This window comes from Lepisosteus oculatus, chromosome 18, assembly GCF_040954835.1.
Source record: "Lepisosteus oculatus isolate fLepOcu1 chromosome 18, fLepOcu1.hap2, whole genome shotgun sequence".
NCBI classification, from domain to species: Eukaryota; Metazoa; Chordata; class Actinopteri; order Semionotiformes; family Lepisosteidae; genus Lepisosteus; species Lepisosteus oculatus.
This window is the reverse complement of record NC_090713.1, coordinates 20,638,624-20,666,009: the sequence shown is the minus strand read 5'-3', so window position 1 is coordinate 20,666,009 and position 27,386 is coordinate 20,638,624. Positions and strand designations below refer to the sequence as shown.

Below are 27,386 nucleotides of genomic sequence, written 5' to 3'. Positions count from 1 at the left end.
GCTCCAAGCAGAACTCTATGACCAAGCCCAGAGCAGCCCTTAAATATCCTGAACCACCTGGAGTGGGCGTGAGATTACATGGCCTCCAGGTGGTCCAGGTCTCCTGTCAGATCGGTGTCCACAGCAACCGGCGCTGAGCAGAGGTGTGGCCAGCTGCTGTGTTAAGACTTCTGGTGCGTCGTGGGGCTAGCAAGATAAAAGCCACTTGAGTTCACAGGCCCTGTTAAAGTCACATGAGCCTTGAGCAATCTACTCACCCTAACCCCCCCCTCTCTCCTCTCAGGGAAGGACGAGTCCGTGGCGACGTTCAAGGGCAACGAGTTCTTCTGCTACGACCTGTCCCTGACGCCCATCCAGAGCAGCACCGACGAGATCACCCTCTCCTTCCGCACGCAGCAGCGCAACGGGCTGATGCTGCACACGGGCAAGTCGGCCGACTACGTCAACCTGTCCCTGAAGCGGGGCGCGGTCTGGCTGGTCATCAACCTGGGCTCCGGGGCCTTCGAGGCGCTGGTGGAGCCCGTCAACGGCAAGTTCAACGACAACGCCTGGCACGATGTCCGCGTGACGAGAAACCTGCGCCAGGTAACTGCCCCCCCCCTCCCCTCCCGGCCCCGTGCCCACCTCTCCAGCCTCTCTTATCCCCCCCACCCCCACCCCCAGAAAACCCCACACATGACCCGGCCGATGAAACCTTCCTTCTTCTCCCCTCGCAGGGCTGGGGTTCCTCCCCAGGAGGAGGAGGACCCGGGGGGAGGGGGGCGAGGTGGGGTTTGGCTGCCTTGTTTGAGTGGACAAGCCCGAGTTGATCTGGCGGCAGGAGCGCTGCTGTTCTGGGGGGGGGGGGTTAGAGAGACCCGGTCCGATTGATTCGAATCCGTTTACAGACAACCTGCACCTGAGGTGCCATCGATTTCAGTGGCTGTTGCCTTGTGCTCCCTTCCCCCAGCATTGGGTAATTGCGATTGGAATGAAAGCCTTGTCAGGGCTGGTAATAGCAATTATAACTAACTGCGGGGGCAGCCCTGATGGGAATGGGTAATGTGTCCAACTGGAGGGGAGAGCACAGAGGAACAGGGGCCAGGTGCTGGATCTCCTGAGCTCGCGTTTGTAAGGCACTGCCTTCCCTGTAGGAGGGGGGCGGGGCCGCCTGGGACTTCTCAAAACCTGATTGGCCGGGGGGTGGTGGGCGGGGCTGGTGGAGGGGTCCGCCTTCACTTCCTCTTTCTCAACCCCCCCCCCCGTGTGCGGTCTCGCGGTCCGCAGACGTGAGCCGAGCCGAGGCAGCGCACCCCCGCCGATTTCAGCCGCTTTGTGTCGTGGGACGGAAATCAAGAGAAATTCTTTCCAGAGAGCCCTTGATCCGGCTGGCAGTGGTCACAGGCCCAATGGCGGCTGCCTTCACTGTCCCTTCCATGGCCTCGCCGGGCTCCCAGCCGCCTCCCGCGAGCAGCGCGGAGCAGATGGAACGCCCGAGTTCAGGTTATTTATGAGAGGGGCGGGGGACGTTGCTGGCCTCCCCCCTGGGGAGAGCTTTCCTCCTCTCCGTGCAGTGGAGTCCCCTCCAGCTGCCCTGGGCAGTTCACTCAAACAGATTTGTTGCCGTAATCAAAAGGCCATCTCGCCTTCTCTTAACAGCAGCTATTAGATCAACTCGGGCAATCCATTCAAGGCAGTCTGTAAAAGAAACCCCTAGGCTTCCGCAGACGACTTTAGGAGTGGGCTCACACACACACACACACACTTGCTCACAACCGCTCCAAAGTGCCATCTCTATATACATGTTGAGGCTTTAATGGGGCTTAACGGCTTCCCTAGGGGGGGGAGATATAGGAGGAAGGAAAGTTAGGGTGAAGGCCGGCGTTGAAAATGAGGGTTCGCCCCAACGCTAGACCGAGCAGCAACAAAAGATCGGGTCTCGGCGCCGGTTCGGGAGCCCTCGGGAGACGGGCCTCGCCGGGCCTGCGAGTGCGCAGGTCTCAGGCCCGGCGCTGGGCGTCTGTATTCAGGGGAGGCCCCCCCTGGAGGTCTGACCGGGCAGACGGCCTGAGCCCCACCCGCAGCGGGGCTCGGCCCCCCCGTCAGACTGGGTGCTGTGACAGCGAAGGAGTCATTGGCAGGGGGGCGTCGCGATCCGACGGACTTCCGCGCCTTTTCGAACGCGCGACGAGGCAATCGAGGGCCGCCGGCCCGTCGTCATCCGCCAGGAAGGACAGCCCGCGTCCATCCGGGCCCTGACAGGAAGAGGAAATAATCACGATCCCAGCATGCTCGGGAGCTGCCCTTCCGGCAGTGGTTAACTCCCTCTCGGTTCAATTACAGACCTGGGGTGCTGTCCGTGTGGAGTTTGCGTGTTCCCCCCCCGATTCACGTGGGTTTCCTGCAGGCGCACCATCTTCCTCCCACAGTCCAAAGACATGCTGGTGGGTTAACTGGCTTCTGGGAAATTTTGGTGTGTGTCTGACTGGCGTCCCATCCACGGTGTACCCTGCCTTGCACCCATTGCTTGCTGGGATAGGCCCCGGCTCTTCCACAACCCTGCACTGGATAAAGTGGCCAGAAGATCAATGGATAACGGTATCTGAAAATCAATACAACAGGGTTAGAGATTTCTCGTCATGTCCTGTCAAGCAACACTAACTGTGGGCAACCTTTTCCAGCGCGACTTAATGTCAACCGTCTGGATTGAATGAATCTGCAGTACTTTTAGAGAAAAAAAAAAAAGAATTCTTCCCAGGAGAATAAACATTCACGTGTAAAAAAATAAAAGATTTTTCCATTAACCTTTAAAAGACGAATAAAGCAAATCTCATCAAGAGAGCTGGACCTCTCCTGAAGCAACCTTTCCGAGCCCTGCAGGCCAGTCTGAGGGCTGATGGAGATAGAGCCCCACCTAGTGGCCGTCTGTGAAGCGCATCGCAGCAGACCTGCAGGAGCTGTGTGGGTGCGCGAATGCACTTCGAGGCTCTAGAAAAGCAGAAAAATAACGTTGTTTTTCCCCTGTCAATATGATCATTTCCTCCCCTGTCAATATTAGCATCTCACGTCGTATCAACATTATAAAAGGGCTGACTGTACGTTGAAAACGGAGAACAGGAGGCAGTTCTTTACACAAAGGGTGGTGGGGGTGTGGAACAGGTGGTTTAAGCCGGTGCCCTGGTGTGTTTTTTTTGGGTTTTTTTTGCCGAGCTGGTTGAGATCCTTGGCTCAATCAGCTGCCACCAGGCCAGATGTTTTTAGCAGTGCTTTCGCGTGCAGTGTGTGGGCAGTCAGCACGGCAGAGATGTAGCGTTTCCTCTCTCCTCTTTCCAGCAATGGAATAACCCCTCTTACTTGTTCCTCATCACGAATTAAGGAATGGTGGACGCTGCAGTTGTGTTCCACCTGTGTGCCGACTCCTCAGACGCCAATTAACTCTTCCCACACAGCTCATTTAAGCCATGTCTGCTCCTGTTTTGGCAACACTCGGGAGCCGGTAGGAACCTTATCTTTTGTTCGAATCGCTCATACCTGCGATAGCTCTCAATTAGTTACCCAGGCGGGGGGGGCGGTGCGATTACTCTATTAACGCGAACGGCGCTTGAGGATTGGAATTAAAAACGGCTCTTCAGGGCACAAATATGTAAAATACGTCGAACGCCTTCATAAACCTCGGATGCCAATTAAGAAGACTGCATTGTCGTGCGAAACGGCGTTTCAAAAGTGCTTATTGTCTCCTACTACAATAATGCATTAGGGGGGGCTACTTCATGGCCTCCCCCTGGAAGAGGGGCTTTCACCCATGTGTAACCTCTCCAGATGACATGCAAGACGGATCTTAGTGGAACAGGGGGTACACCTCTGTTGTCCCTAAAAGGAGAGGACTTTCCATAATGCTGGCATTATAAACAGAGGGTGCCCAGCACATCCACTGAGACAGGAGACCCTCTACACCAATTGATGGGGCTTCTTTTTTTTTTTTCAGCCCTTTGGTCAGGCAAGGCTGACCCGGGTCACGTCGCATTATCTTGGGTGAGGTGATCTCCTTTTGAAGGAAAAGACCCAGGCAGGGCTGCGATTGCACCCCAAAAAGGCTGCTCTGCTCACACCACTTCTAAAGGGCGGGAAGGGGGCAAGGGGGGCTGCCTTGGCAGGTTTCTTATAGGGGGGGGTAGGGACCCCCCGACAAGCTCGCAGGAATGAAAAGGAGAGGTGAACCGAGTTCTTGAGACTGCCAGAAGGCGGAAAAATCTGTATTTGGCAGTCAATGGAGGACAAAAGGCTTTCAGCAGGCAGGACAGCAGTACAGTAACTGGCAGCGCAGACAAGTAGCAGTGCAGTGCGAAATGGAATTTACATAAAGACGTGCGCTCGATTGGTGGGGGACAAAGGGAAGCTGAGAAGCATTTACAATCCTCTTGGCGGGGACTGAGACTTCAGCCAGGGAGATGTCACGTAGTAGGAGGGCTCCTTTCTTCGAGGGAATCGGCAAGCGCTGGACTTCTCCTGCCATTGTCTCGGAGCCGATGCTGTTCACAGTGGCACCTTGTTCGTTTCCAGGGGTCCTCTCCGAAGAGTCCCAGACGTCGAAAGATTAAGAACATAAGACCTATTACAAACAAGAGGGAGCCATTGGACGTTAACAGCTAACTGATCTCACCCAACTGCTTACCGAGAGAAAGACAACATGTTCCAAACCCCCACCTCCCTTTGCGTAAAGAAATGCCTCCCGAGATAATCTGGGGGGTCTCATCCAGCTGTTTCGGGAACAAGAGAGCAACACCATTGGCTTCGACATCATGGCTGGGTAGCTTGTTCCATTCTCTTACAACCCTTTGTGTAAAGTGCCTCCTACTGTATGTGTTTTTAATGCTTTTCCACACATGGTCCACTTGTGTCCCCTTCTTGATGTAGTACTGTACGTGAGCTCAACTCAATTCGCTATCAACAGTAACAAATATCATTGATATTATTTTTACTCAATACCTTCATTACAGCCATATTTTCTGCCTGGTTTTGTACGGGATTACAGTACATCTTAAAGAGGCCTAAGGAATGGTGATGTGGCTGATTTCCTTCTGTGTTCTGGGAATACTAGAGGGAATTATGAGCCCACCTTAACTACTGCAAGTGCAAGAGGAGTCTTGAGAGAACAAGCCTGGAGGTTAAAATGTCTTAATTGCTAAGCTTTCGCTTGTCACCTTTATTTTTATTTTTTTCGGGTCCTGCTTCAAGTCAGCAGCTGCAATTACCTCTCTCTATTGAGTCTGTCCTCTCTCTCTCTCTCACACCGAAAGCAAGGGCCAATCAATCTCCGCCATGTGCTCGCCCCGCTCCAATTAGTCGCTGCAATTAGTCGCTTAGCAACAGGGCCCGTCTTTCCCATGCGGCGCGGCGTGGCGCAGCTACGGGGCGTCGCGGACCCTTTCGCTGCCAGATGCCCGGTTTTGTCTCCCCCCAGGCTGGTGGAGAGGTTCCCACTGCCCCCCCCACTCACTGGTCTCACAAAATCAGCACGGGACCCCTTCACTAAGACACCCCCCTTACAGAGGGGTGAGGAGCGGAGCATCTCGTTTTCAAGTAGGGACTGCCAGAACTGCCCTTTGTTTCTGTTGAAGCTCCACTTGCAGAAAAGGATGGGATTCAATGCGGATCGGCGTGCCGGCTGAACAAGCCTTTTGCGTTCAGGAGACGGGAGAATGAGAGGGAGGTCTCTTTGTACATTTTGTTGTGCAATTTTAGCTCTGAGGTGTAGTTGCAGTTCAGGGGTTGAAAAGTGGACAGGTACAGCTGTATCTCATTCCAGCACTCATGCAGGGGACAGCTCCCATGAGTACTTGTGTGAATGTCTCATTTCAGCACTCATGCAGGGGACAGCTCCCAGGCGTACGTGTGTGAATGTGTCTCATTTCAGCACTCATGCAGGGGACAGCTCCCAGGAGTACTTGTGTAAATGTGTCCTTTCGGCACTCATGCAGGGGACAGCTCCCCTGTATACTTGTGTAAATGTCTCATTTCAGCACTTATGCAGGGGACAGCTCCCTTGTATACTTGTGTAAATGTCTCATTTCAGCACTCATGCAGGGGACAGCTCCCATGAGTACTTGTGTGAATGTCTCATTTCAGCACTCATGCAGGGGGACAGCTCCCAGGAGTACTTGTGTAAATGTGTCCTTTCGGCACTCATGCAGGGGACAGCTCCCCTGTATACTTGTGTAAATGTCTCATTTCAGCACTCATGCGGGGGACAGCTCCCATGTGTACTTGTGTGAATGTGTCCTTTCAGCACTCATGCGGGGGACAGCTCCCATGTGTACTTGTGTGAATGTGTCCTTTCAGCACTCATGCAGGGGACAGCTCCCATGAGTACTTGTGTGAATGTCTCATTTCAGCACTCATGCAGGGGACAGTCCCATGAGTACTTGTGTAAATGTCTCATTTCAGCACTCATGCAGGGGACAGCTCCCATGAGTACTTGTGTAAATGTGTCCTTTCGGCACTCATGCAGGGGACAGCTCCCATGTATACTTGTGTGAATGTCTCATTTCAGCATTCATGCAGGGGACAGCTCCCATGTATACTTGTGCGAATGTCTCATTTCAGCACTCATGCAGGGGACAGCTCCCATGTATACTTGTGCGAATGTCTCATTTCAGCACTCATGCAGGGGACAGCTCCCAGGAGTACTTGTGCGAATGGCTCATTTCAGCACTCATGCGGGGGACAGCTCCCCAGCACGCACGTGCAGGTTTTTTTCCGGTTGAGCCGGCGTGTCCTTGAGGAAGTTCAGAGCTGCGGCCGCGTGCGCACACGCGCCTACTTGCCCGCCAGTTAGTGAGGTCAGCCTCGCGCTGCCTGAGACATCAATTTGCATGCTGGCAGCCGTCACTCCAGAGGGATGGGAGATGGGAATGTTTATTAAAACGGTCTTATCACCTCGGGAGGAGGCTCTCTCTCTCATCCCTGCCTCAAACCGGCACGGCGCGGTAAATAAATAATGACAAAATATATTGCCTCCTTATCACATTTCACCAGTGTTTTTTTTTTGTTTGTTTTTTTAAGGCGGCGCAATGAAAAAAAATGTATAGACACAAATAAATCAAAATGTTCCCGCGTGACCTAAAGAATGGAACGCTCCCTCGTCTCACTGCCCGGGGAGTGAACATTTTAACCCCCCGCGCTAGCGGATTTCTTAACCCTTTCCTCACCCGCGAGATGGAGATCGCTGCACGAGGAGAGACGCCCCGGGGATGGCGCAGAGCCGGCCTCCTCCGATTCGACCCGCAGTCAGCCCTGCTGGAGAATTGCTATGTCGGGGGGGCGGGGGGGCGAAGCCAGGGTCGCAGGGAGCGCCGTTAATCAATGGGATTTTCTCACACAAGGGGTGACAGTGAAGCTGGTAATCCCTAATTAAAATAGTCTTCCGTGCACCTGAAATGCTTTGTCGAAGAGGAAAGGAAACTGTACTGAAATTATGAAGAGTAACCAGCAAGCTCAGATCAGCCCTTTGATTACATTTCTTTAAAAAAAAAAACAAACAACAGCAAGGTCTTCATCAGATGAAGAGCAAGTCAAAAATGTAAGTGACTCTGAAAAAGGTCCAAACTCATCATCCAGTTGGAAGCACCCTGGGTTAATTCAATTGCACCTCAATTAGTTATATTACAACAAATATCCAGACCGTTAATTGGGTCAGTCACATTAATCGATTTTAATAGCCAGTTAACATAATCCGTGTCGTTTTGAAAGGTTCACATACAACCAGCTGGAAAGAACTGATATTGACTATATTGACTGTCTTATTTCAAATTATTTAGATTACAACTGAAGTCCGTAGAAATCAGGACAAAGTTTAATAGCCAATTAACATACTGAAAAAAAATCAAATTCCGACATGACTGAATTCTGTCATTGTCAAATTTCTGATAACACATGTGGATACTTAATTCCTTTTAATTAAAATGTTATACCCACTCTAAAACAAATACCTTATCCTCATATCTCATATCACACACCCTGGCTAAGATGCTGGATCCATTAAATGCTTTGTTGTGTGCTGATGGATCACGGAGGCCACAGACAGATCTGTGGATCCAGTCTCTCAGCCAAGGTGTGTGCTGATGGATCAGGGAGGCCACAAACAGGCAGATCCCTGGATCAGTATCTCAGCCTGGCTAAGACGCTGGATCCATGAAATGCTTTGTTGTGCGCTGATGGATCAGGGAGGCCACAAAAACAGGCAGATCCCTGGATCCAGAATCTCAGCCTAGCTAAGACGCTGGATCCATTAAACGCCTTGTGTGCTGATGAACCAGAGTGGCCACAAACAAACAGATCTGGGGAGGATGCATCTTCTCAGAATTCAGCCATGATCACGGAACCACAAACAAGAAGGAGTTAAAGAAAGGAAGTGGCAAGAGTGCATTTGGCTGTGAATGAAAATCACGTTGCGTCATCACAGCAAATTATGTCGGTAAAAGCATGCGATAGAATACAATTCACCACGTATTCAAATAATTGTCAACATGATCAATTATCTCGCCGGTTTCCCCAACAGATCATGTCTGCTTAATTGTACAAAGCCAGTTGAAAATCAGGGGTATTTAACAGAAGGACTTTGAGGTCTCGGCCATCATTCAAGTCCCTCTAGTTGCCAGGTGTCAAGCTTGTGTATCCAAGGAATGAGCGAACTGGTCGGAGCAGAAGTACGGAGTGGGAAAACCTTTTAGGCGCGACTCTGGAGAGGGGATCGGTCATCATGACCCCGCCGACGGTGGCGTCACACCACAGGCTCCTCCGCCAAGCACAGACGCCAAACGTCCAGACGGCTCCGAGCGGATGGCAAAACTAGGGTTAGGGTTAGGGTTAGATTCATCGGGTTAGAGGGGCTTCACAGATTGCAGATCAGAACAGTGAGCTCCCCCCCCCCCCCAAAAACTCAAGTGTGTGTGTGCGCCCACTACTCCACTAATACCTTCAATGTACAACACTGACCCTACTCCCCAACCCCTCTCTCTCTCTCCCCCCACCTCCTCCCTGATCTATTTGTGTTTCTGATACGGCGAAGATGCATACTAACTGTCTTCTCTTCTTCCCCCCTCAATGCTTCACTCTGTGCCTGTTCGAAAATGTCTTCTCTTCTGCATAACGGTTTCTTTTCTCCTTGTCTATGGTTACATGGTAGCTCAGGAGGGGCCTCTGAAGGCCCCGTCAATCGACCGCCCCCCCCCTGCTTCAGGGAAAGCTTGAATTTGGATAAAATAGCCCTCATAATCTTTATACCACCACCCCCCCAACGCATCCTCGTCTTGCTTGGTGTTATACCAAGCCCTAGGCTCTCTCCCCAGCTGTTCATGTGTCTGCTTACTACTTTATTCATTCCTCAGCCCTAGCAGGAGAGAGTCGTTCCGCACACACACACACACAAAAATAATATCATGGCTATTGCTCAGTGTGCAGTCGTTCCAGCTGTTATTATCCCTCTGCATGAAATAATGGCAGCTGGAACAGCATTGAAATGAGCCACTGCAGACATGTTGCCGGGGCTCCTGCCTATGTCTGCCTCCCATTATGTGGGCGATACCCCCCTTCTGCTGCTGGGAAAGATGGGCAATTCTTCATCCTGGACCCCTTCCTTTCTCTGCAGAGTCCTGCGCTGGCTTGTTTAGGATTTCGGGAGGGAGGGGGGCGATTTTTAAAGCCCGTCTAATTCGGTCTCGACTTCTGCGGCTAAAATCACTTTGCCTTGCGGTTCTGCATTACTCCCCCGTCTGCTCTAACGACGAGTTATTGGTTTCATTCTTCCTGTTTGATTATTAATCCAGTATGCTTGTTTTCTCCTAAGGGGGAGGGGTCTAAGGATTCCAATTTGCAGTATATGGGAAAAACCTGATGCCAGAATTCTCCTGCCTGGTTGCTTTAAAAAAAAATGGGCAGGGGGTCAGGGGAGAGGGTTACTGTAGATTTAAGAAACTCGCTGTTCCTTAACTAATTAATATTATGCTCCTGAGGGGTAGCTATGGGGTTCTGACCATACGGCACAGTGCCACCCAGTGGCCAGCTGGTGTAATTACATCTTCCAGAAATCCACACTAGTGCCGGGTGTGAATATAGCACTTCCGTTCTTTATACTCATTCGGTATGTATTCATCTGCTTTGGTTTTGTGTGTCTGAGATGTTTTCATTAGCTCTTTAATTAAACTGGTGGTACTGGGGTTTGAACAAGATCGATAAAATATTTTGCCCAGTACAAAGAGGAAGAACACAAGAACAGGGCACAGCAGCTAGAGTATCAGCACTGACTGAATGTAACAAAACTGAGAGTCACCCAAATACTGGATGTTTTGCTCATTTCTCCTGTGGAAGCATTGTTTTGTTACAGGTTTGTTAAGATACGTTTTTCACTCCCTCTCTCCATTCTGTTGGCTAGGTAGACTTACTGCTTTGTCAGACATGGGCAGCATTGAACATTTTCCTCTGAAATTTGCCCACGGCGTGACCAGTTATCTTATGCCGATTTTTTTTGGCTCTGCACATCCCACTGGAGAGGGAGTGCTGAACTCCTGGCCGGTCCCGAGCCCGTTCCCACTGCAGCAAGAGTGGGGATCCGCAAAAAGGGAGGGAGGAAACTCTCCCAGTATTTTCCAACTGACTCGCCAGAGCCGAGCCCTGATTGGGCAGACAGTGCAGAGGGGTGCAACCCTTCCCCTTCTGGGAGAAAGGGCCCGGACACACATCACTGTGCTTCTCAGGACGTGACCCCAGGACAGGAGTCTGGGCAGCTCTTTCCACCCCACGGTCCTGTGCTCCTGTGTGAAGGGCATAGATCTGAGTGTCTCATGCAGGCTTTTCCTGAAGGACATCAGCTAAAACATCATGGCCGGGTGGCTAACGTATACCCTCACTGGCCAAAATATTAGGAACCCCCTTCCCCTGCGCGCGCACACTCGCTCGGTGTGTAGCTATGGGGTTCTGACCATACAGCACAGTGCCACCCGGTGGCCAGTTGGAGTAATGACACTTTACAGAAGTCTGCCATTGTTACTGGGCATGAACGAAATTCATTATTCATTTAGCATGTACAGTATCAATTTGCTTCGCTTCCATATATGAGTCACGCCCTGGGACATGCCACAGACTGACCCAAACTCCGGTCTACAGTTGTAGCCCACCATATGGACTGACCACCTAACAGGACAGACGGACCGTGCGGCCTCCTCGTACCCGAGACCTCGCCCGTCCTGTGTTCTCAGGCGGGACCTGAGCAGGGTCCTGCCGGAAGGAGTTAGGAGGGTGGTTTGACAACCAGAGTGATTCTGGGTTTCGGCCACGGAGCGTCAGCGGGCTGTCAGAACGCCCTGGGCAAAGGCAGCCCGTCATTTGCGTTCGCTGGGATCGGAGCTGTCATCTGGCGACGAGGCAGGAGCAGCTTGAGTCGACAAGACAGGCAACCGGAAACTCCATGCAAATGAAACTCGGCAGTGCTCTCCGTTTGTGTAAAAAGAGGCAGGGGGGTGTCCGAAATGTTCTTTTAACTGGGTTCCAGTTCTCTGACCGTTTTCGCTTGAAAACGTTGCTCACCCTGGACTGGCTGTGCGACCTATTTTTTCCCCCTCATTGTGGTTTCAGGCGGAAGAAAATGAAAATCTGATCTTTTTTTTCCCCCTTTCTTTCTTTCAGAATTAGGTCCAGCAGTGGTCTTGGAGCCCAGATCTTCAAGGCAAAGTGATTTTAGCCCTCCATTGACGCAACTACAAATTTCTTGAGTTGTGTGTCAGTTTTGAAGGGGAGACAAGACAAGGCTGTTGTTTTAATTGTGAAATTACCATGTAAACATAGATTAACAGGTTTCTGACTGTGGGTTGCATCAAAGGCTACCAATGCGAACACTGTATGTTTCTTAACGAACGCTTTTAAATATGCAGCTTTTTTTTCCCCTTTAAATTCTGTACTGTACAAAAAAAAATGACTTTTTCAGCAACCTAATTTTAACTGGTTAATATGGAAAGTTTGTTGTGTGTCTTAGTGTTCAAACGAAGCGTTCTGCCATTTTTGAGCATCTGTCTTTTTTCTGGCTTCTTTACGAACCCCAGCCTTGTTTCTTCTACAAGATCACACGCCGGGAATTGAAAGATGATTCAGAAAAAAAGGCTAAACTGACCGAGTATTCTGATCGACCCCTTTAGGGAAAACAAACGATTGGCTATTCTCATTGCAAAACGGCTCACCGATTTAACCCCGCCCCCCTCCCCTTGTCACTTCCTGCCACGCCCACTTCCTGGATTAGCCCATCAGAACGACTACTTATACCGCGCGGGTCGGCTTGACCTCCACCGCCACGCCCACTCCACCGTAAGCCCCACCCACACACTCCCCTCTCTACGCCTCCTCCCGCCCCCCCTGTGGAAATTGATTTTGCTAACTCTTGTGTCTTTTTACTAACAAAAAGCTTCCGAATTTTCGAGTTTGGTTTATTTTTCTTTGGTTTTTTTTTTGTTTTCCTTTAAAACAACTAACATTGTCTCATCAAGGAATGTGACCCATCTGTTGCTTTTCTACCCTCCCCAATTAACTTACGTAACTTACTAACCGAACAACAACAACAAAACAAGAAATAAAATGAACGATCTTGGTTTGGTTTTTCAATATTTTTTTCGGGGGGTTTTTAAAAAATTTAGTCTTTTTATTATTTTGGATTTTTTTTGGTCCTATTCGGAACAAAACAAACATAGGTGTGATTGGTCGGTGTCCTTTTGACTCCCAGATAACCTGTTTTTGCAGAAAGCGCCAGATTTCACACTTTTTATCCGGCTGAGGTGTCCTTTATTGAGTTCACGGTTTGTCATTCTTTTTTTTTTCCTTTCTCCTTCCCCTGTTTTCTCCTGAAGCACGCAGGCATCGGACACGCTATGGTAAACAAACTGCATTATATGGTAGATATCATTCTAATTGTCTTATAGTTTGGTTTGCCCTGGGTTTTTTTTTTCCTTTTTAATTTCCTTTACGTATCTCTTCCTACAAATTTCTTTTGCTTCTCTTCTGTAAAAAAAAAAAAAGATCGAAACGACTTGCCATCCGTTTCACGACAGCCAAGCGGCGGTGTTTGGTTTGACGGTATTTCAATTGATTTCTGCTTTTTTTTTTTTAAATTTCACGTTTTGTTTTGTTGTGTTGTGTTGGTTTCTTTCGCTTTTACTTCATTTCTGTCCATCAGAGACCACCCCCCCCCCTCCCTTCCCTCCTGAAAGCGATTTGAATAAAAACGCATTAAAAAGATCGGAGATCCCCCTCCTCCACTGATTTCAAAACCGCACTAAAAAAAAAAGGCAACATTTTCCCCCCCGCGTTGGCCTGCTTTCCCTTCTCCGTGTTTTAATTCTGAAAACGTTTCCCTCTGCGGTCTTCTGAAACGCAGAATGAATTGGTGTGAAAGTCGGCAAACCAGCCCTTCAAAAAAAAAATCCAAAACGATTTTGAGTTTTTTTTTTGCTTTCAGTTGTCTCCCCTGCTCTGTTTTTTTTTTCCCTCCTCCCTCCGCTAATACACCCTGGAAAGCGCCCCCCCCCCACCCCGCCGCCTTCAGTGTCTTCCTGTTTTTCTCCTCTCGTTTTCCGCGGCTGGTTGCGCCAGTGGCAGGCGGGCGAGCGAGCGAGCGGGGGCGAGCGGGCGCGGGCGAGCGAGCGGGGACGAGCGGGGGCGGGCGAGCGAGCGGGGACGAGCGGGGGCGGGCGAGCGAGCGGGGACGAGCGGGCGCGCACACGCGAAGTCTCTCCAGCCCCGGGTTTCGGTCAGGCGGAGCGCGAATGGGGGCCCGACTCCGTTCGTGCCCCTCTGTCGGGAGCGCCGCAGCCCCTCTGTAGCTGTCCCCCCCCCCCCCGCACTGTGATGGCCGTCGCTTTTCAAAAGAAAGCAAGCGGGCGACTGCCTTAACGCGCGTGCAAAGCTCCGTTTCTTCCTCGCGCGGTTTGGATGAGCCTTCTCAACGACCGCGATGATGATGATGATGATGATGACGACGACGACGCAGGGGAGGAAGGAGGCATGCGGGGGAGGTGCACCTGTTTTCCTGCCCCGCAGGCGCGCCCACCCGTCAGAGCGCAAAGGGAGAGTCGACGCTGATTGGAGGAGGGGGGGGGGAGGATGGGCGTCGCCTCGCACTGACGTCACACCGCCCGTTCGCCAGGCAGCGGCCGCGGTTGCTAACGGCAACTGTCCCGGCAGCGCTGCGCCAGGTTAACCCGACCCCCCCCACCAGGAATTCCCAGATGTGCCGTTCGCGTGAACCGGGCGTCCTCCCGAGTCCAGAGCCCCCCCCACCCCCAGATGAAAGCGGATCTTCCCGAGTCACACCGGGTGGCTGCTCAGTCAAAACGCCGGGTCTGAGCTCTGCGGGGTGGGTGGGCGAATATCGACGCTCGTCGAGGGCCGTATTTCCGATCGTAACCGGGGGGGGGACAGCCCCGCCCTGCCTGCCTGCCTGCCTGCCACTGGGGCTCCCCTGCATGGCATGGAGAGACCTGCAGGAGTGTCCCAGCCGTGTCCCAGCGGTTCTGCCACCCACTAACACCAACTCTGGATCCGAGCCGAGCCGGACCGCAACCTCACCGCCGCACGCCAAAGATTTCATTTATCCCTTTCAGCTTTCGGATTCTCACTTTCCCTCTTTATTTTTTTAGCTACTGACATATACACACACGCATTTGTGTAAATGTATATGTGGATTTTTTCTGTTCTTCTGGATATTTCTACCTGAAGGGCTTTTGTTTTTGTTAATTATTATTTTTCTCTCTTTGGTTTTCATGTTTTGTTTTCATTTTTGTACCTCTTGGGATTTCAATCAATGACAGCTCACTTAAACAACACCCCACCCTCCCTCCTCGCCATCATCCCACTACTAAAACAAAGAGAAAAAAACGGGGCGTTCGCTGTCGATGGGGAGCAGAGAAGCAGCATTTTCACATGAAAAAGTCCACTGGGGATAGAGCTGAGGCACTGGGAGAGAGAGAGAGGGAGGCAGTGTGGGCTAGTGGTGAGAGCTGAGGAACTGAGAGAGAGAGGGAGGCAGTGTGGGCTAGTGGTGAGAGCTGAGGCACTGAGAGAGAGAGAGGGAGGCAGTGTGGGCTAGTGGTGAGAGCTGAGGCACTGGGAGAGAGAGAGAGGGAGGCAGTGTGGGCTAGTGGTGAGAGCTGAGGAACTGAGAGAGAGAGGGAGGCAGTGTGGGCTAGTGGTGAGAGCTGAGGCACTGAGAGAGAGAGAGGGAGGCAGTGTGGGCTAGTGGTGAGAGCTGAGGCACTGAGAGAGAGAGAGGGAGGCAGTGTGGGCTAGTGGTGAGAGCTGAGGCACTGGGAGAGAGAGGGAGGCAGTGTGGGCTAGTGGTGAGAGCTGAGGCACTGGGAGAGAGAGAGGGAGGCAGTGTGGGCTAGTGGTGAGAGCTGAGGCACTGAGAGAGAGAGAGAGAGGGAGGCAGTGTGGGCTAGGGGTGAGAGCTGAGACACTGGGAGAGAGAGAGGGAGGCAGTGTGGGCTAGTGGTGAGAGCTGAGGCACTGAGAGAGAGAGGGAGGCAGTGTGGGCTAGTGGTGAGAGCTGAGGCACTGAGAGAGAGAGGGAGGCAGTGTGGGCTAGTGGTGAGAGCTGAGGCACTGGGAGAGAGAGAGGGAGGCAGTGTGGGCTAGTGTTGAGAGCTGAGGCACTGGGAGAGAGAGAGAGGGAGGCAGTGTGGGCTAGTGGTGAGAGCTGAGGCACTGAGAGAGAGAGGGAGGCAGTGTGGGCTAGTGGTGAGAGCTGAGGCACTGAGAGAGAGAGGGAGGCAGTGTGGGCTAGTGGTGAGAGCTGAGGCACTGGGAGAGAGAGAGGGAGGCAGTGTGGGCTAGTGGTGAGAGCTGAGGCACTGAGAGAGAGAGGGAGGCAGTGTGGGCTAGTGGTGAGAGCTGAGGCACTGAGAGAGAGAGGGAGGCAGTGTGGGCTAGTGGTGAGAGCTGAGGCACTGAGAGAGAGAGGGAGGCAGTGTGGGCTAGGGGTGAGAGCTGAGGCACTGAGAGAGAGAGGGAGGCAGTGTGGGCTAGGGGTGAGAGCTGAGAGACTGGGAGAGAGAGAGGGAGGCAGTGTGGGCTAGTGGTGAGAGCTGAGGCACTGGGAGAGAGAGAGAGGGAGGCAGTGTGGGCTAGTGGTGAGAGCTGAGGCACTGGGAGAGAGAGAGGGAGGCAGTGTGGGCTAGTGGTGAGAGCTGAGGCACTGGGAGAGAGAGAGGGAGGCAGTGTGGGCTAGTGGTGAGAGCTGAGGCACTGGGAGAGAGAGGGAGGCAGTGTGGGCTAGTGGTGAGAGCTGAGAGACTGGGAGAGAGAGAGGGAGGCAGTGTGGGCTAGTGGTGAGAGCTGAGGCACTGGGAGAGAGAGAGGGAGGCAGTGTGGGCTAGTGGTGAGAGCTGAGGCACTGGGAGAGAGGGAGGCAGTGTGGGCTAGTGGTGAGAGCTGAGGCACTGGGAGAGAGAGAGGGAGGCAGTGTGGGCTAGTGGTGAGAGCTGAGGCACTGGGAGAGAGAGAGGGAGGCAGTGTAGGCTAGGGGTTAGAGCTGAGGCACTGGGAGAGAGAGAGAGGGAGGCAGTGTGGGCTAGTGGTGAGAGCTGAGGCACTGGGAGAGAGAGAGAGGGAGGCAGTGTGGGCTAGTGGTGAGAGCTGAGGCACTGGGAGAGAGAGAGGGAGGCAGTGTGGGCTAGTGGTGAGAGCTGAGGCACTGGGAGATAGAGAGGGAGGCAGTGTGGGCTAGTGGTGAGAGCTGAGACACTGGGAGAGAGAGAGAGAGGGAGGCAGTGTGGGCTAGTGGTGAGCTGAGGCACTGGGAGAGAGAGAGAGGGAGGCATTGTGGGCTAGGGGTGAGAGCTGAGGCCCTGGGAGAGAGGGAGGCAGTGTGGGCTAGTGGTGAGAGCTGAGGCACTGGGAGAGAGGGAGAGGGAGGCAGTGTGGGCTAGTGGTGAGAGCTGAGGCACTGGGAGAGAGAGAGAGGGAGGCAGTGTGGGCTAGTGGTGAGAGCTGAGGCACTGGGAGAGAGAGAGAGGGAGGCAGTGTGGGCTAGTGGTGAGAGCTGAGGCACTGGGAGAGAGAGAGGGAGGCAGTCTGGGCTAGTGGTGAGAGCTGAGGCACTGGGAGAGAGAGAGAGGGAGGCAGTGTGGGCCAGTGGTGAGAGCTGAGGCACTGGGAGAGAGAGGGAGGCAGTGTGGGCTAGTGGTGAGAGCTGAGGCACTGGGAGAGATTGAGGCAGTGGGACTTTGCCTGTACAGTTTGTCCTCATTAGGAGAACTAGGGGCCAGATCGCCACAGTACTCCCGTGTTACAGGGGCAAAATACTCCCTCCCGTCCCCTGGGAGCGAGGCGGCAAGACGAGCGAGTCTGAACGACTTTGTCAAAACAAGTTCAGACAGAAAGGGCGAGAAGGGGGAAAGAGGTAGGACTCCAGAGACGGAGAGATCTTAAAACTGACGGCCGCGGGCGCAGACTCGATCACCTCCAGCGCCGCGCAGGGTAACCTCTCCATTACACCTAAACTGACCAGGATCTCCCCCAGATCAGCGCCCAGGAGAAAGTCTGCTCCCACCTCCCGTCGGCAGCGAACTCCTTCCCTTTTTTTCCCGTCCGACAAGCTCTCTCTTCTCCACGGCGCGGTTGTGTTGTTTTTTTTCTGTCTGAACTCCATCGTGTTTCTGCTCGGGTGAGGTCGATGTCTGGTGTTGGATCACTTTCTTTTGAGTTGTTTTTTTTTTGGGGCTGGAGAGGGGAGGGGGGGGGCATTTAAGTTCGCTCTCTGTCGCACCTGGTCGCATGCTCGTTTGGCAAAGCATCTTTTAACACACGTGCTGCATCGCCCCCCCCCTCCTGTGTGTGCGCGCGCGCAGGCGCGACTTCCGCTCTCGTGCGAGCTCATCGGACATTCCGTTAACCCGCCACCCTCCCTCCTCCTCCTCACCACCACCTCTGCCTTTGCGATTTTGTTGCATTTGGGGTTTTATGTTGTTTTGTTTTGCCCTCCTCTCCCCCCGCCCTCCCCTCTTGAGTTGAGAGTGTTTATATTGATTTATTTTTTTTTATTTCTGGTAGTCTTTTCTTTATTTTGTTTTTTTTTTTCGATCGATATTTAAACTCCATGTCATCATTAACATGCATGGCTCGTGTCCACTTCTGATTAGCTGGAATGGATCGTTTTGTTTCGGAGTAACAGAACCGATAGGGAAAAAAACAAAAACAAAACAACCACCTCTTCTACTCCAGACCAATCTGATTCCAAAACTGAAATCGACTGAAATCGAATTGCTGCCAAATCCTTCAGTTTCTGTATGTCTACCGCTACTACTATTACTAAATTTACTAAAACTAGCTGTTACTAATACTACTGTTTGAATCAAACCTTTGTTGTAACTGTACTAACAACCATTTTTGTGTCTGACTCTCCCCTACTTACTGACAATGTACTAACAGATTCTGTCCACGTCCCACCCAACTCCTTAACTCTGTCCAACACACAGGGATTGACAGTCCCAGCACTCCTCACGGCCCCAGAGCACGGACCCCCCCCCCCCCACTTCCCTGTCCCCCGATCCCCCCCGACACCGCAGGGAGCTCAGGACAGGCCCACCCTCCTTCTTTCCCCCAGTCTGGGGGGGGTCCTGGGAGAAGTTTCAAATAGGCCAAGCTTGGATTCCATCCAGGGTGGGGGGGTGGGTGGACAACGCCTTTTTTTTCCTGGGAACGTCCCCCTGGCGGGCTCTTCCCGAGCTTTAGACCCGCCAGATGCCAGCCAGCCAGCCAGCCACACCCCTCTGGGGGTCCCACACGAGGACTGGGACTTGAGGCGTCCCCAAGTTAAAGGGGAGCCTCAAGGTGACTTTAATATTTCGGGGGGAGAAAGGATCGGCATCGATGAGTGTATTTCAAACCGCACTGCAAGTAAACTGTACGCATGACGTGTAAAACCTCCAATTCACATCACAGAATAGAGGAGATTTCCAGGTCTGCTCAGCGCCATGTTTCTGGGATTCAGAACGAGGCAGCAGGACTTCCGGTGAGGTGGAGCGGCCCTGTGACCCTGTAAACAAGCAGGCTTGTGGATCCAGCTCTTCTAATCCAGTAGAAATACTGCTCTCCTCTCCCAGACGGTTTCACTGGCAAATACTACTCACTGGTTAATTCTGCCTGCAGTTTCTGCAATGAAATGTCTGCTGCACAAACTGTACTTATTCTCTTGTACACCTCAGTACATTAGTCAGTACAGGGACTAGTGAGCAGGAAGGGCTGGTTCACATCTCAGTACATTAGTCAGCACAGGGACTAGTGAGCAGGAAGGGCTGGTTCACATCTCAGTACATTAGTCAGTACAGGGACTAGTGAGCAGGAAGGGCTGCTTCACATCTCAGTACATTAGTACAGGGACTAGTGAGCAGGAAGGGCTGCTTCACGCCACAATTCGTGATGCTGAGGGTAGCTCTTTTTGGAACGACATGTGCTTTTTGTGTAAGCCCGGCAGATTTGCTGAACTGCAGGGAGCACGCTCTGTACCGCGCTGTACGGAACTGCAGGGAGGGTATGGGCTTCTACCACTTGGCTGGGCTGCTCGTTCCCCACTCCCACCACTCTCTGTGTAAAGAGGTGCCTCCTGCTGTTGGTTTTACGTGCTCTTCCACTTGTTTGGGGCCAACACTTCCTTCATCACGGTCTGGACATCATCCGCCTTCCTCCCTGTGCGAAAAGCCATCGATAGAGGTAACAGTTCAGAGGTCAAATCTTATCCATTCAGTGCCTTGTTCTGCCTCTATTCACTTAAACAGAGAGGGTGGAGAAATTGTGATGCTGTGCAACTCCTGTCTGTCTCTAGTTCTTGCATTACATAACGTGAAACGCATTACACATAAATGCATTGCTGAATTTAACAGAATGGAGTCGTTTAAGCTGTCCCGTCGCAAAGCTCGCTGAATCTTTGAGTCATACTGCAGCCCTCCCTACCAGAAACCGAAGATAGGCTCTCTAAGACACCCTAGAAAATGTTCAAGGAATCCCGGGTCCTTCTCAAACAGACGCTAGCTGAAAGCGACAGACACACAGGCACGGCCAGCATGATCTGCCAGTAGGGATGAATTATCTCTGCTCTCTGCTGTGATCTGGGCAAAAACCGCGATCTGTTTTTTAAAAGCCCGGTCGTTGGGGTTTCATTTTTCCCAATCGAAGAGAGCTCATTTCTTTCGTCCTCCTCTCTGTGTTTTTGCCAGTCAGGGAGGAGAGCAAATAGACCAAAAATCATTTTATTTTTGATGTGCAGTACAGCAGGAGGCTCTGCAGTGAGCATTGCCGCCTTGCAGCACCGGGGTCCCTGGGTTCAATTGCGGACCTGGGGGTGCTGTCTGGGTGGAGTTTGCATGTTCTCCTCAAAACTGCCTGGGTTTCCTCTGGGTGTTCTGGTCTCCTCCCACCGTCCACCGACATGCTGGGAAGTTCATTGGCTTCTGGGCTAATCAGCCCTGGCGCGAGTGTGTGCGGGCGTCTGCGTGCCTTGTGTTGGACTGGCGTGCCATCCAGGGTGTACCCTGCCTTGCACCTGTAGACTCGGGCTCCCCCCCCCCGCGCCCCTGAAATGGACCCCATTCTATGCTGCTGTACTACAGAGGTGCCCAGGCGGCACTGTTCTGCTAGGGTCTGCCAGCTGAGCTCCGATCAGTCGGCCAGGCGGGGACAAGACAGCGACTTGCGTGTTGCCAGTCAACCGAGACACGTTAGCCCGTCTGAGGAGACTGAAATCACTCGGTTAACGCTTTCATCCGAAAACCTGCACAAGAACAGCAGCCTCGTGCACTCTGTTCAGACATGCAGCGCAGAGTTAGTCAATGCAGGGCACAAACCAATTCAGCCTGAACGCAGAAAATTGATCGCTTGTGCTTTCCCATCCTACGATCGTATGTTCCCTCCTACTGAAGGAGTCTAGTTCCATGCAGCCTTCGTGATGGGGGGGAGGGGGGGCATAATCTCTGAATCCCCCAGCAAATACAATGATCTCATTTTTAATGGGCTCTTCCCTCAAATTATCAGCGATCAGCCACGTGCGTGCTAGAGACAGGGGGGTCAGGGCTAAGGTCAGTGCCCCGTTCCTGAGCAGCGCCCTCTGCAGGATCTGACCTCTTACCCTGTTGTTTTAAAGGCGGCCCATCGCAATTCAAAGACAAGTGAATAATACTGGCTTGTCCCTCTCTCTCTCTCTCTCTCTCTCTCTCTCTCTCTCTCTCTCTCTCTCTCTCGCTCTGCCAATGGTGATTGAAGCTAATGGAAGCTATTTCCATGACAGCCAGGTTTCAGCGAGAGCGTGGCCGGAGATCCTAATGAGCGCAGGTCGGATTCACACAGAGCAATTTCGCAGGAGATGTAATAAATGTATATTTGATGATAGACAGTACTTGTCAGGATCTCCCGGATTTGTATTCTCCACCCTTAGCTCCATGATTCCCTTTCTTTTAAAGAGCTGGGCATGCCTGCCTTGTTGAAGAGCGAGCCTGAATAAGTAGAAATAGGTTTTATTTGAAATGGATTACTTAAACTCTTTAGCAAAGTATTTTGGCACGTTCCCTGCGCAGTGCTTTTTGTTACATACGGGATATAACATTTCTAACGTCTTTGAATCCCATTCCAGCTCTCTGTATTTGCCGTTTTGCAGACCTATAGTATCATGTTTAACAAACACAGATATTTATCAGCATATCTGCCCGTTGAAATGTTGCCTAGTCATCCGTCTAGTTATTTTCTATTGACTTATCTTCTCACAAACATAAAAGCATCTATACACTGCTGTGCACAACGCTGAAGATGTATAAGTCATGAACATCAACTATTTAACTTAGTCTCCACTAACTGTTCCAAACAATGATTTTTGCCAACATAACTTCCAATGGATGAGGAGAAACCAAACCTAACAACTTTAATTCACATTGTGATGGTTAAAAAGCTTTAAATTCCTCATCCCAGCAACTCACTTAAACTGCACACGTGCAGCCATTATGAAGCATATTAATAGCTAATGCGTGAGATTTACCAGTCCGATCTAATGAATCGATTGTCTGCTGATCCTCGTCGTTAACGTCACGTGCTCCTCTCTGCAGGCCTGTATACAGTAGCCAGAGTAAAAGGCCACTTTTCCTTCGCCACAATACGGAGCGATTAGGATTAAACGTGAGCTTGAAACACAACAGCTAATATTCCAGTGCCAGATAGCCATGGAATTGAATTACTGCACAAATGAGGAGAAACAGTGAGTGGCAAGAAAAGAATGAGAAATGTCTAAAAGCAGTTAGGTGTGCTCTGACACAGCAGAGATGGGACAATTTTCTGTTTTGATAAAATGCCTGCATTTTTTTTTTCTACGTGCTTAAGTGCAAAACGGTGTCAGCCTATATGTCAATGGCAAACTAGCAGACCGAAGGCAGGGAAATGGCCTTGTGCATCAGTCATACGATTGCAGAGGCTCAGTGTACTGTGAGCACCAGCACAGCTCTTCCAAAACTCTCCTGTCCTTCAGCGCCGGTGCATTGCCGTGGAGCTGTCAGAGCACTGGAAAAGTCTCGGGCTGAGAGCACTGTGAATATCCGGTTTCTTCGCTGGGTGTCGGTAGTTTGATGCGTTGGGTTGGCTGACATGTCACATCAGATGAGATATCGAGCTCGCTCGCTTCTCACAGATAGAGGTGAGGGAGACGCCATCATCGATCTCCCTGATGGCTTTGCTCTCCCATCCCCTTCAGCCTGTAGCTGACTCTGAGGGTACTGCCCGAGATGAGAGGAAGGGGTCCACAGCGTTTGTGACAAAGAGACGCATTTGTTAGTAGTGGTAAGATGTAGATGGGACAGGCTGTGTCTTCTTCAGGTGTGACTCTAGGTGGGACAGGTGAGTCTTCTTCAGGTGTGACTCTAGGTGGGACAGGTTGAGTCTTCTTCAGGTGTGACAGGTGAGTCTTCTTCAGGTGTGACTCTAGGTGGGACAGGTGAGTCTTCTTCAGGTGTGACTCTAGGTGGGACAGGTGAGTCTTCTTCAGGTGTGACTCTAGGTGGGACAAGTGAGTCTTCTTCAGGTGTGACTCTAGGTGGGACAGGTTGACTCTTCTTCAGGTGTGACTCTGGGTGGGACAGGTTGACTCTTCTTCAGGTGTGACTCTAGGTGTGACAAGTGAGTCTTCTTTAGGTGTGAATCTAGGTGTGACAGGTGAGTCTCCTTCAGGTGTGACTCGTGAGTCTACTTCAGGTGTGACTCTAGGTGTGACAAGTGAGTCTTCTTCAGGTGTGACAAGTGAGTCTTCTTCAGGTGTGACTCTAGGTGGGACAGGCTGAGTCTTCTTCAGGTGTGACTCTAGGTGGGACAGGTGAGTCTTCTTCAGGTGTGACTCTAGGTGGAACAGGTTGACTCTTCTTCAGGTGTGACTCTAGGTGGGACAGGTTGACTCTTCTTCAGGTGTGACTCTAGGTGGGACAGGTTGAGTCTTCTTCAGGTGTGACTCTAGGTGGGACAGGCTGAGTCTTCTTCAGGTGTGACTCTAGGTGGGACAGGTTGACTCTTCTTCAGGTGTGACTCTAGGTGGGACAGGTTGAGTCTTCTTCAGGTGTGACTCTAGGTGGGACAGGTTGAGTCTTCTTCAGGTGTGACTAGGTGAAACAGGTTGAGTCTTCTTCAGGTGGGACTCTAGGTGAGACAGGTTGAGTCGTCTTCAGGTATGACTATAGGTGTGACAAGTGAGTCTTCTTTAGGTGTGAATCTAGGTGTGACAGGTGAGTCTCCTTCAGGTGTGACTCGTGAGTCTACTTCAGGTGTGACTCTAGGTGTGACAAGTGAGTCTTCTTCAGGTGTGACAAGTGAGTCTTCTTCAGGTGTGACTCTAGGTGGGACAGGCTGAGTCTTCTTCAGGTGTGACTCTAGGTGGGACAGGTGAGTCTTCTTCAGGTGTGACTCTAGGTGGGACAGGTTGAGTCTTCTTCAGGTGGGACTCTAGGTGGGACAGGTTGACTCTTCTTCAGGTGTGACTCTAGGTGGGACAGGTTGCCTCTTCTTCAGATGTGACTCTAGGTGGGACAGGCTGAGTCTTCTTCAGGTGTGACTCTAGGTGGGACAAGTGAGTCTTCTTCAGGTGTGACTCTAGGTGGGACAGGTGAGTCTTCTTCAGGTGTGACTCTAGGTGGAACAGGTTGACTCTTCTGCAGGTGTGACTCTAGGTGGGACAGGTTGACTCTTCTTCAGGTGTGACTCTAGGTGTGACAGGTGAGTCTTCTTCAGGTGTGTCCCTAGGTGTGACAGGTGAGTCTTCAGGTGTGACTTTTTCAAGCATCCTTGCAGAAGTGGAGTTTTGAAGTGTAGGCGGGGAGGGGAGCTTTAAGTGTGGGCAGCTGGCTGGAGTCCATTTCTTAACGAGTCGTTAATTAAAGCGCCCCTGAATTCTAAATCTAGGGGCGACAGCAAACCCTCGTGATTCCACGACGTGGCTGGCAGCTGGCTGGAGTCCATTTCTTAACGAGTCGTTAATTACCACCGCGAGGCCGGGAGCTTGGCGCCTGCTCTGAGCTGGCCGGAGGTCTCTCGGAGGGAGTGCGCTTGCTTATGTGCGCTAATCACCTACAGCTCCCGAACATACACACCCCCACCTCTGCCAGTGCTGACAGAAGCACCCAGGAGGGGTACTGGGAAGTGTGGCTGTGTGCGTGAGGGGTGTATGTGAAGAAGTGGCCACCCCCACCCCCCCACAGCTGACTGAAACTAATCCCTGGAAGAAAGGCGACTCTCAAGATCACCTGCACCCCCTACGTCCGCGCCACGTCCTCCTGTCCCCCCAGTCAGGTCTCCCTCCCCGACACAGCTAGGGATCTCTGCAGGCACCCCCCTACTCCTCCAACTCCACCTGCCCCTCCACCCCAGAGAAACAACCCCCCCCTCCCCCCATCCCCGCCCTCTAAAAAAACCGCGCGCTCAACAGAACCCCCCAAAAAACGAAACGCCACACAGCTACAGCAGACATAAAAATGGCTTGCCCCCTGTTTATAGGGGGGAGAAAGTACGAGTGACCAAAAAGTGTCCTGTGCAACGAAAAACAGATCAGACACTCAACCCGGAAAGGGGGGTGTTTGTGTGTGTGTTGGGGGCCGGCGGGGCGACAGGTACCTCTTCAGAGTGCAGTTTAGGGGTGCGCCCCCCACCCCCCTCGGCTCCTGTCTGGCGTCATCTTTGAGAAGCCCTGGGGGTCACGGGGCGGCTGCTGGTCTGGATAAGGGGCTGGACGGAGCTGGGGGGCGGGGGTGCATCACACACTCCCCTGTGGCCACGAGAGAGCGATTCTGCCCGGGCGACGAACAGGAACTGGTCTGCTTTTTGTGCCACCCGGCGCTCGCCCGATCAGTGCCGGCCTTGTGCCTGCAGGGGGCGGTCTTTCCCAGGCTTTCTCGAGCGCATCGGCGGAGCAGCTACTGTATGTATTGGCTGGAAAAAAAGTATTTGTATTTGAACTCTGACACTGATGCATGTTTCCCCCAGAATGCCAGTACTGAGCCGACCGAGAGCACAGGGTGCCCTATCCCACTTGTGGTGCATGTGTACAGCCAGACTGATTGGAACAGCATGGTCGTTGTTCCAGACCCCCACAACCCTTTGTGCAAAGAGGTCTTCTCCCCCCCTCCCCCCCACCCCTTTATAAATTCAATTCCTCTCTTTGCACGAGGCGGCTCTGTGGCCTCATCAGGCCTCACTGAATTTTGAGCGGAAAGCCTCTCGATTCCAGCAGGTTTGTGACATAACTGCGCAAACCCCACATCGCTCACAGCGGCTACACCAGCTGTTCCCAGAGCAGTGGAGCTGTGCTGTGCTTTTAACACCTGCAACCAGATTAAATGTCCCCTTTGTGCCGCCACCTGCCCAAAATAATTAAGTGGCGGCTCACAGCGATGGGGTTGTAGAATAATGTAGTGCCACGGGACTGTATAACGTCCTCAACGCGTTGCAGCTCTTCATTATTTCTGAAGGTTGTGCTGATACTGACAGCCGTCTTAAGGTCTTTCAAGTCGAATGAATGGCTTTCCCGAGCAGAGATAGGCCTGGCAGCTGCGCTATCTCCCCCATCTGTGTCCGCCTGCGCCTTTGATCTCCTTCCTGATTGGGTAGCTAGATGTGAGCGAGGGGAAGGAGGAATCAGGCTGGTTCCTTTAAGGAACGCCGATAAATTAAAGTGACAAAGGAGTGAATAGTTTCCCTCCCCCCGTGGTGAGAGAGTGAAGATAAAAGATACGGATGAGTTCCTAGAGCCTGTGACAAAGGGAGATGGGGCGTGTGACTGCTTGTACAAAGTCATGGAAAGTAAAACTATGAGACAAGTGGAATTGCTGTGAGTGCATTTTAGGTGCATGTGTCAACCTTAATGACTAGACAGACAGCTAGATAAGTTTATGCTCATAACTCAAGTTCATACGGATGCACAGATATTTCCAGTAGGGCCGAACCTCTCCCCTCTAAATCGGTCATTTCCCCAAAGTTAAATAACGAGCAGACGTCTTGCTTAGTTAGGGGTGATAAATTAAAGCTGGTTGCTCCGTGGTTCGAGGACGAGGGGCTTTCAGTCGCGAGTTTCCAGATCAAAAGCAATTCGGAAGCTTCCTTCCTCTCTCCTGCCCTGCTTGTGTTGGGGGAAACGCCAACAGCGCCGCCCCTGGGGCCGCATCCCGCAACTGCACTCTGGAGTAACTGCCCCTCGACCCGCCGCCCCCCCCCGCCACCACGCCGCCTGGCGTTAGGAGCAGGCCTTTCGATCAGCAGGGTCTGTAGGGATCCAGGGCCTCTCTGTCTGCCCCTGTGTTTGATCCAGCTTCTTCCTCTCCTCTCTCTCTCTCTCTTCCTCCCCTCTCGCTCCCTCTTCCCGGCGCGCTCTCGCCTGCTCAGGTGACGATCTCGGTGGACGGGATCTTGACCACGACGGGCTACACCCAGGAGGACTACACCATGCTGGGCTCGGACGACTTTTTCTACATCGGGGGCAGCCCCAACACCGCCGACCTGCCCGGCTCGCCAGTCAGCAACAACTTCATGGGCTGCCTGAAGGACGTAAGTGCTGTGCTGTCCAGAAGGGGGAGACATTGTCCCGGCGTCTCGCGGTCACGCCGCCGATCGCCGCCCAGGGGCACTTGGCGGCCAGCTCCCTGCGCCTCCGAGCTTTTCAGGGTGACTGGGGTGGCCTGTGGGGGTCTTATGGGGACAAGACGGACCTTTAAAGACGGCTGCAACGTGCTGGCGAACGTGAGGCAGTTCAGCGCGCGTCATAATCCAGTCATTAGCGCCACTGTGCACGTGTTGGCAGGTGGCACTTCAGTTTCCTCCCAGCAGGGGTCACTGTGGCCGAGGTCACACATAGGTTGTAGGAGCAG

General features: G+C 52.3%; 1 protein-coding gene and 1 long non-coding RNA gene across 15 annotated transcripts in view; one reads left to right on the top strand and one right to left on the bottom strand.

Moving 5' to 3' along the window:
- The window catches only part of LOC107075879 (neurexin-2-like), a 627,393-nt gene that overhangs the window by 262,409 nt on the left and 337,598 nt on the right, over positions 1-27,386 (top strand). For 6 of the 14 annotated variants that reach the window (XM_069180400.1, XM_069180399.1, XM_069180403.1 and 3 more), the window contains 3 exons: positions 284-585; positions 12,867-12,911; positions 26,905-27,066. In XM_069180400.1, coding sequence (XP_069036501.1) covers positions 284-585; positions 12,867-12,911; positions 26,905-27,066 — 509 coding nt within the window. The remainder of the gene's footprint in view (positions 1-283; positions 586-12,866; positions 12,912-26,904; positions 27,067-27,386) is intronic. The other 8 variants (XM_069180405.1, XM_069180402.1, XM_069180404.1 and 5 more) reach the window with 2 other exon arrangements.
- Positions 21,381-27,386, bottom strand: part of LOC138224096 (uncharacterized) — a 28,698-nt gene continuing 22,692 nt past the window's right edge. Inside the window, exons 3-4 of the long non-coding RNA XR_011182438.1 lie at positions 25,141-25,455; positions 21,381-24,269 (exon numbers count right to left, since the gene is read on the bottom strand). This is a non-coding gene — a long non-coding RNA (uncharacterized lncRNA). The remainder of the gene's footprint in view (positions 24,270-25,140; positions 25,456-27,386) is intronic.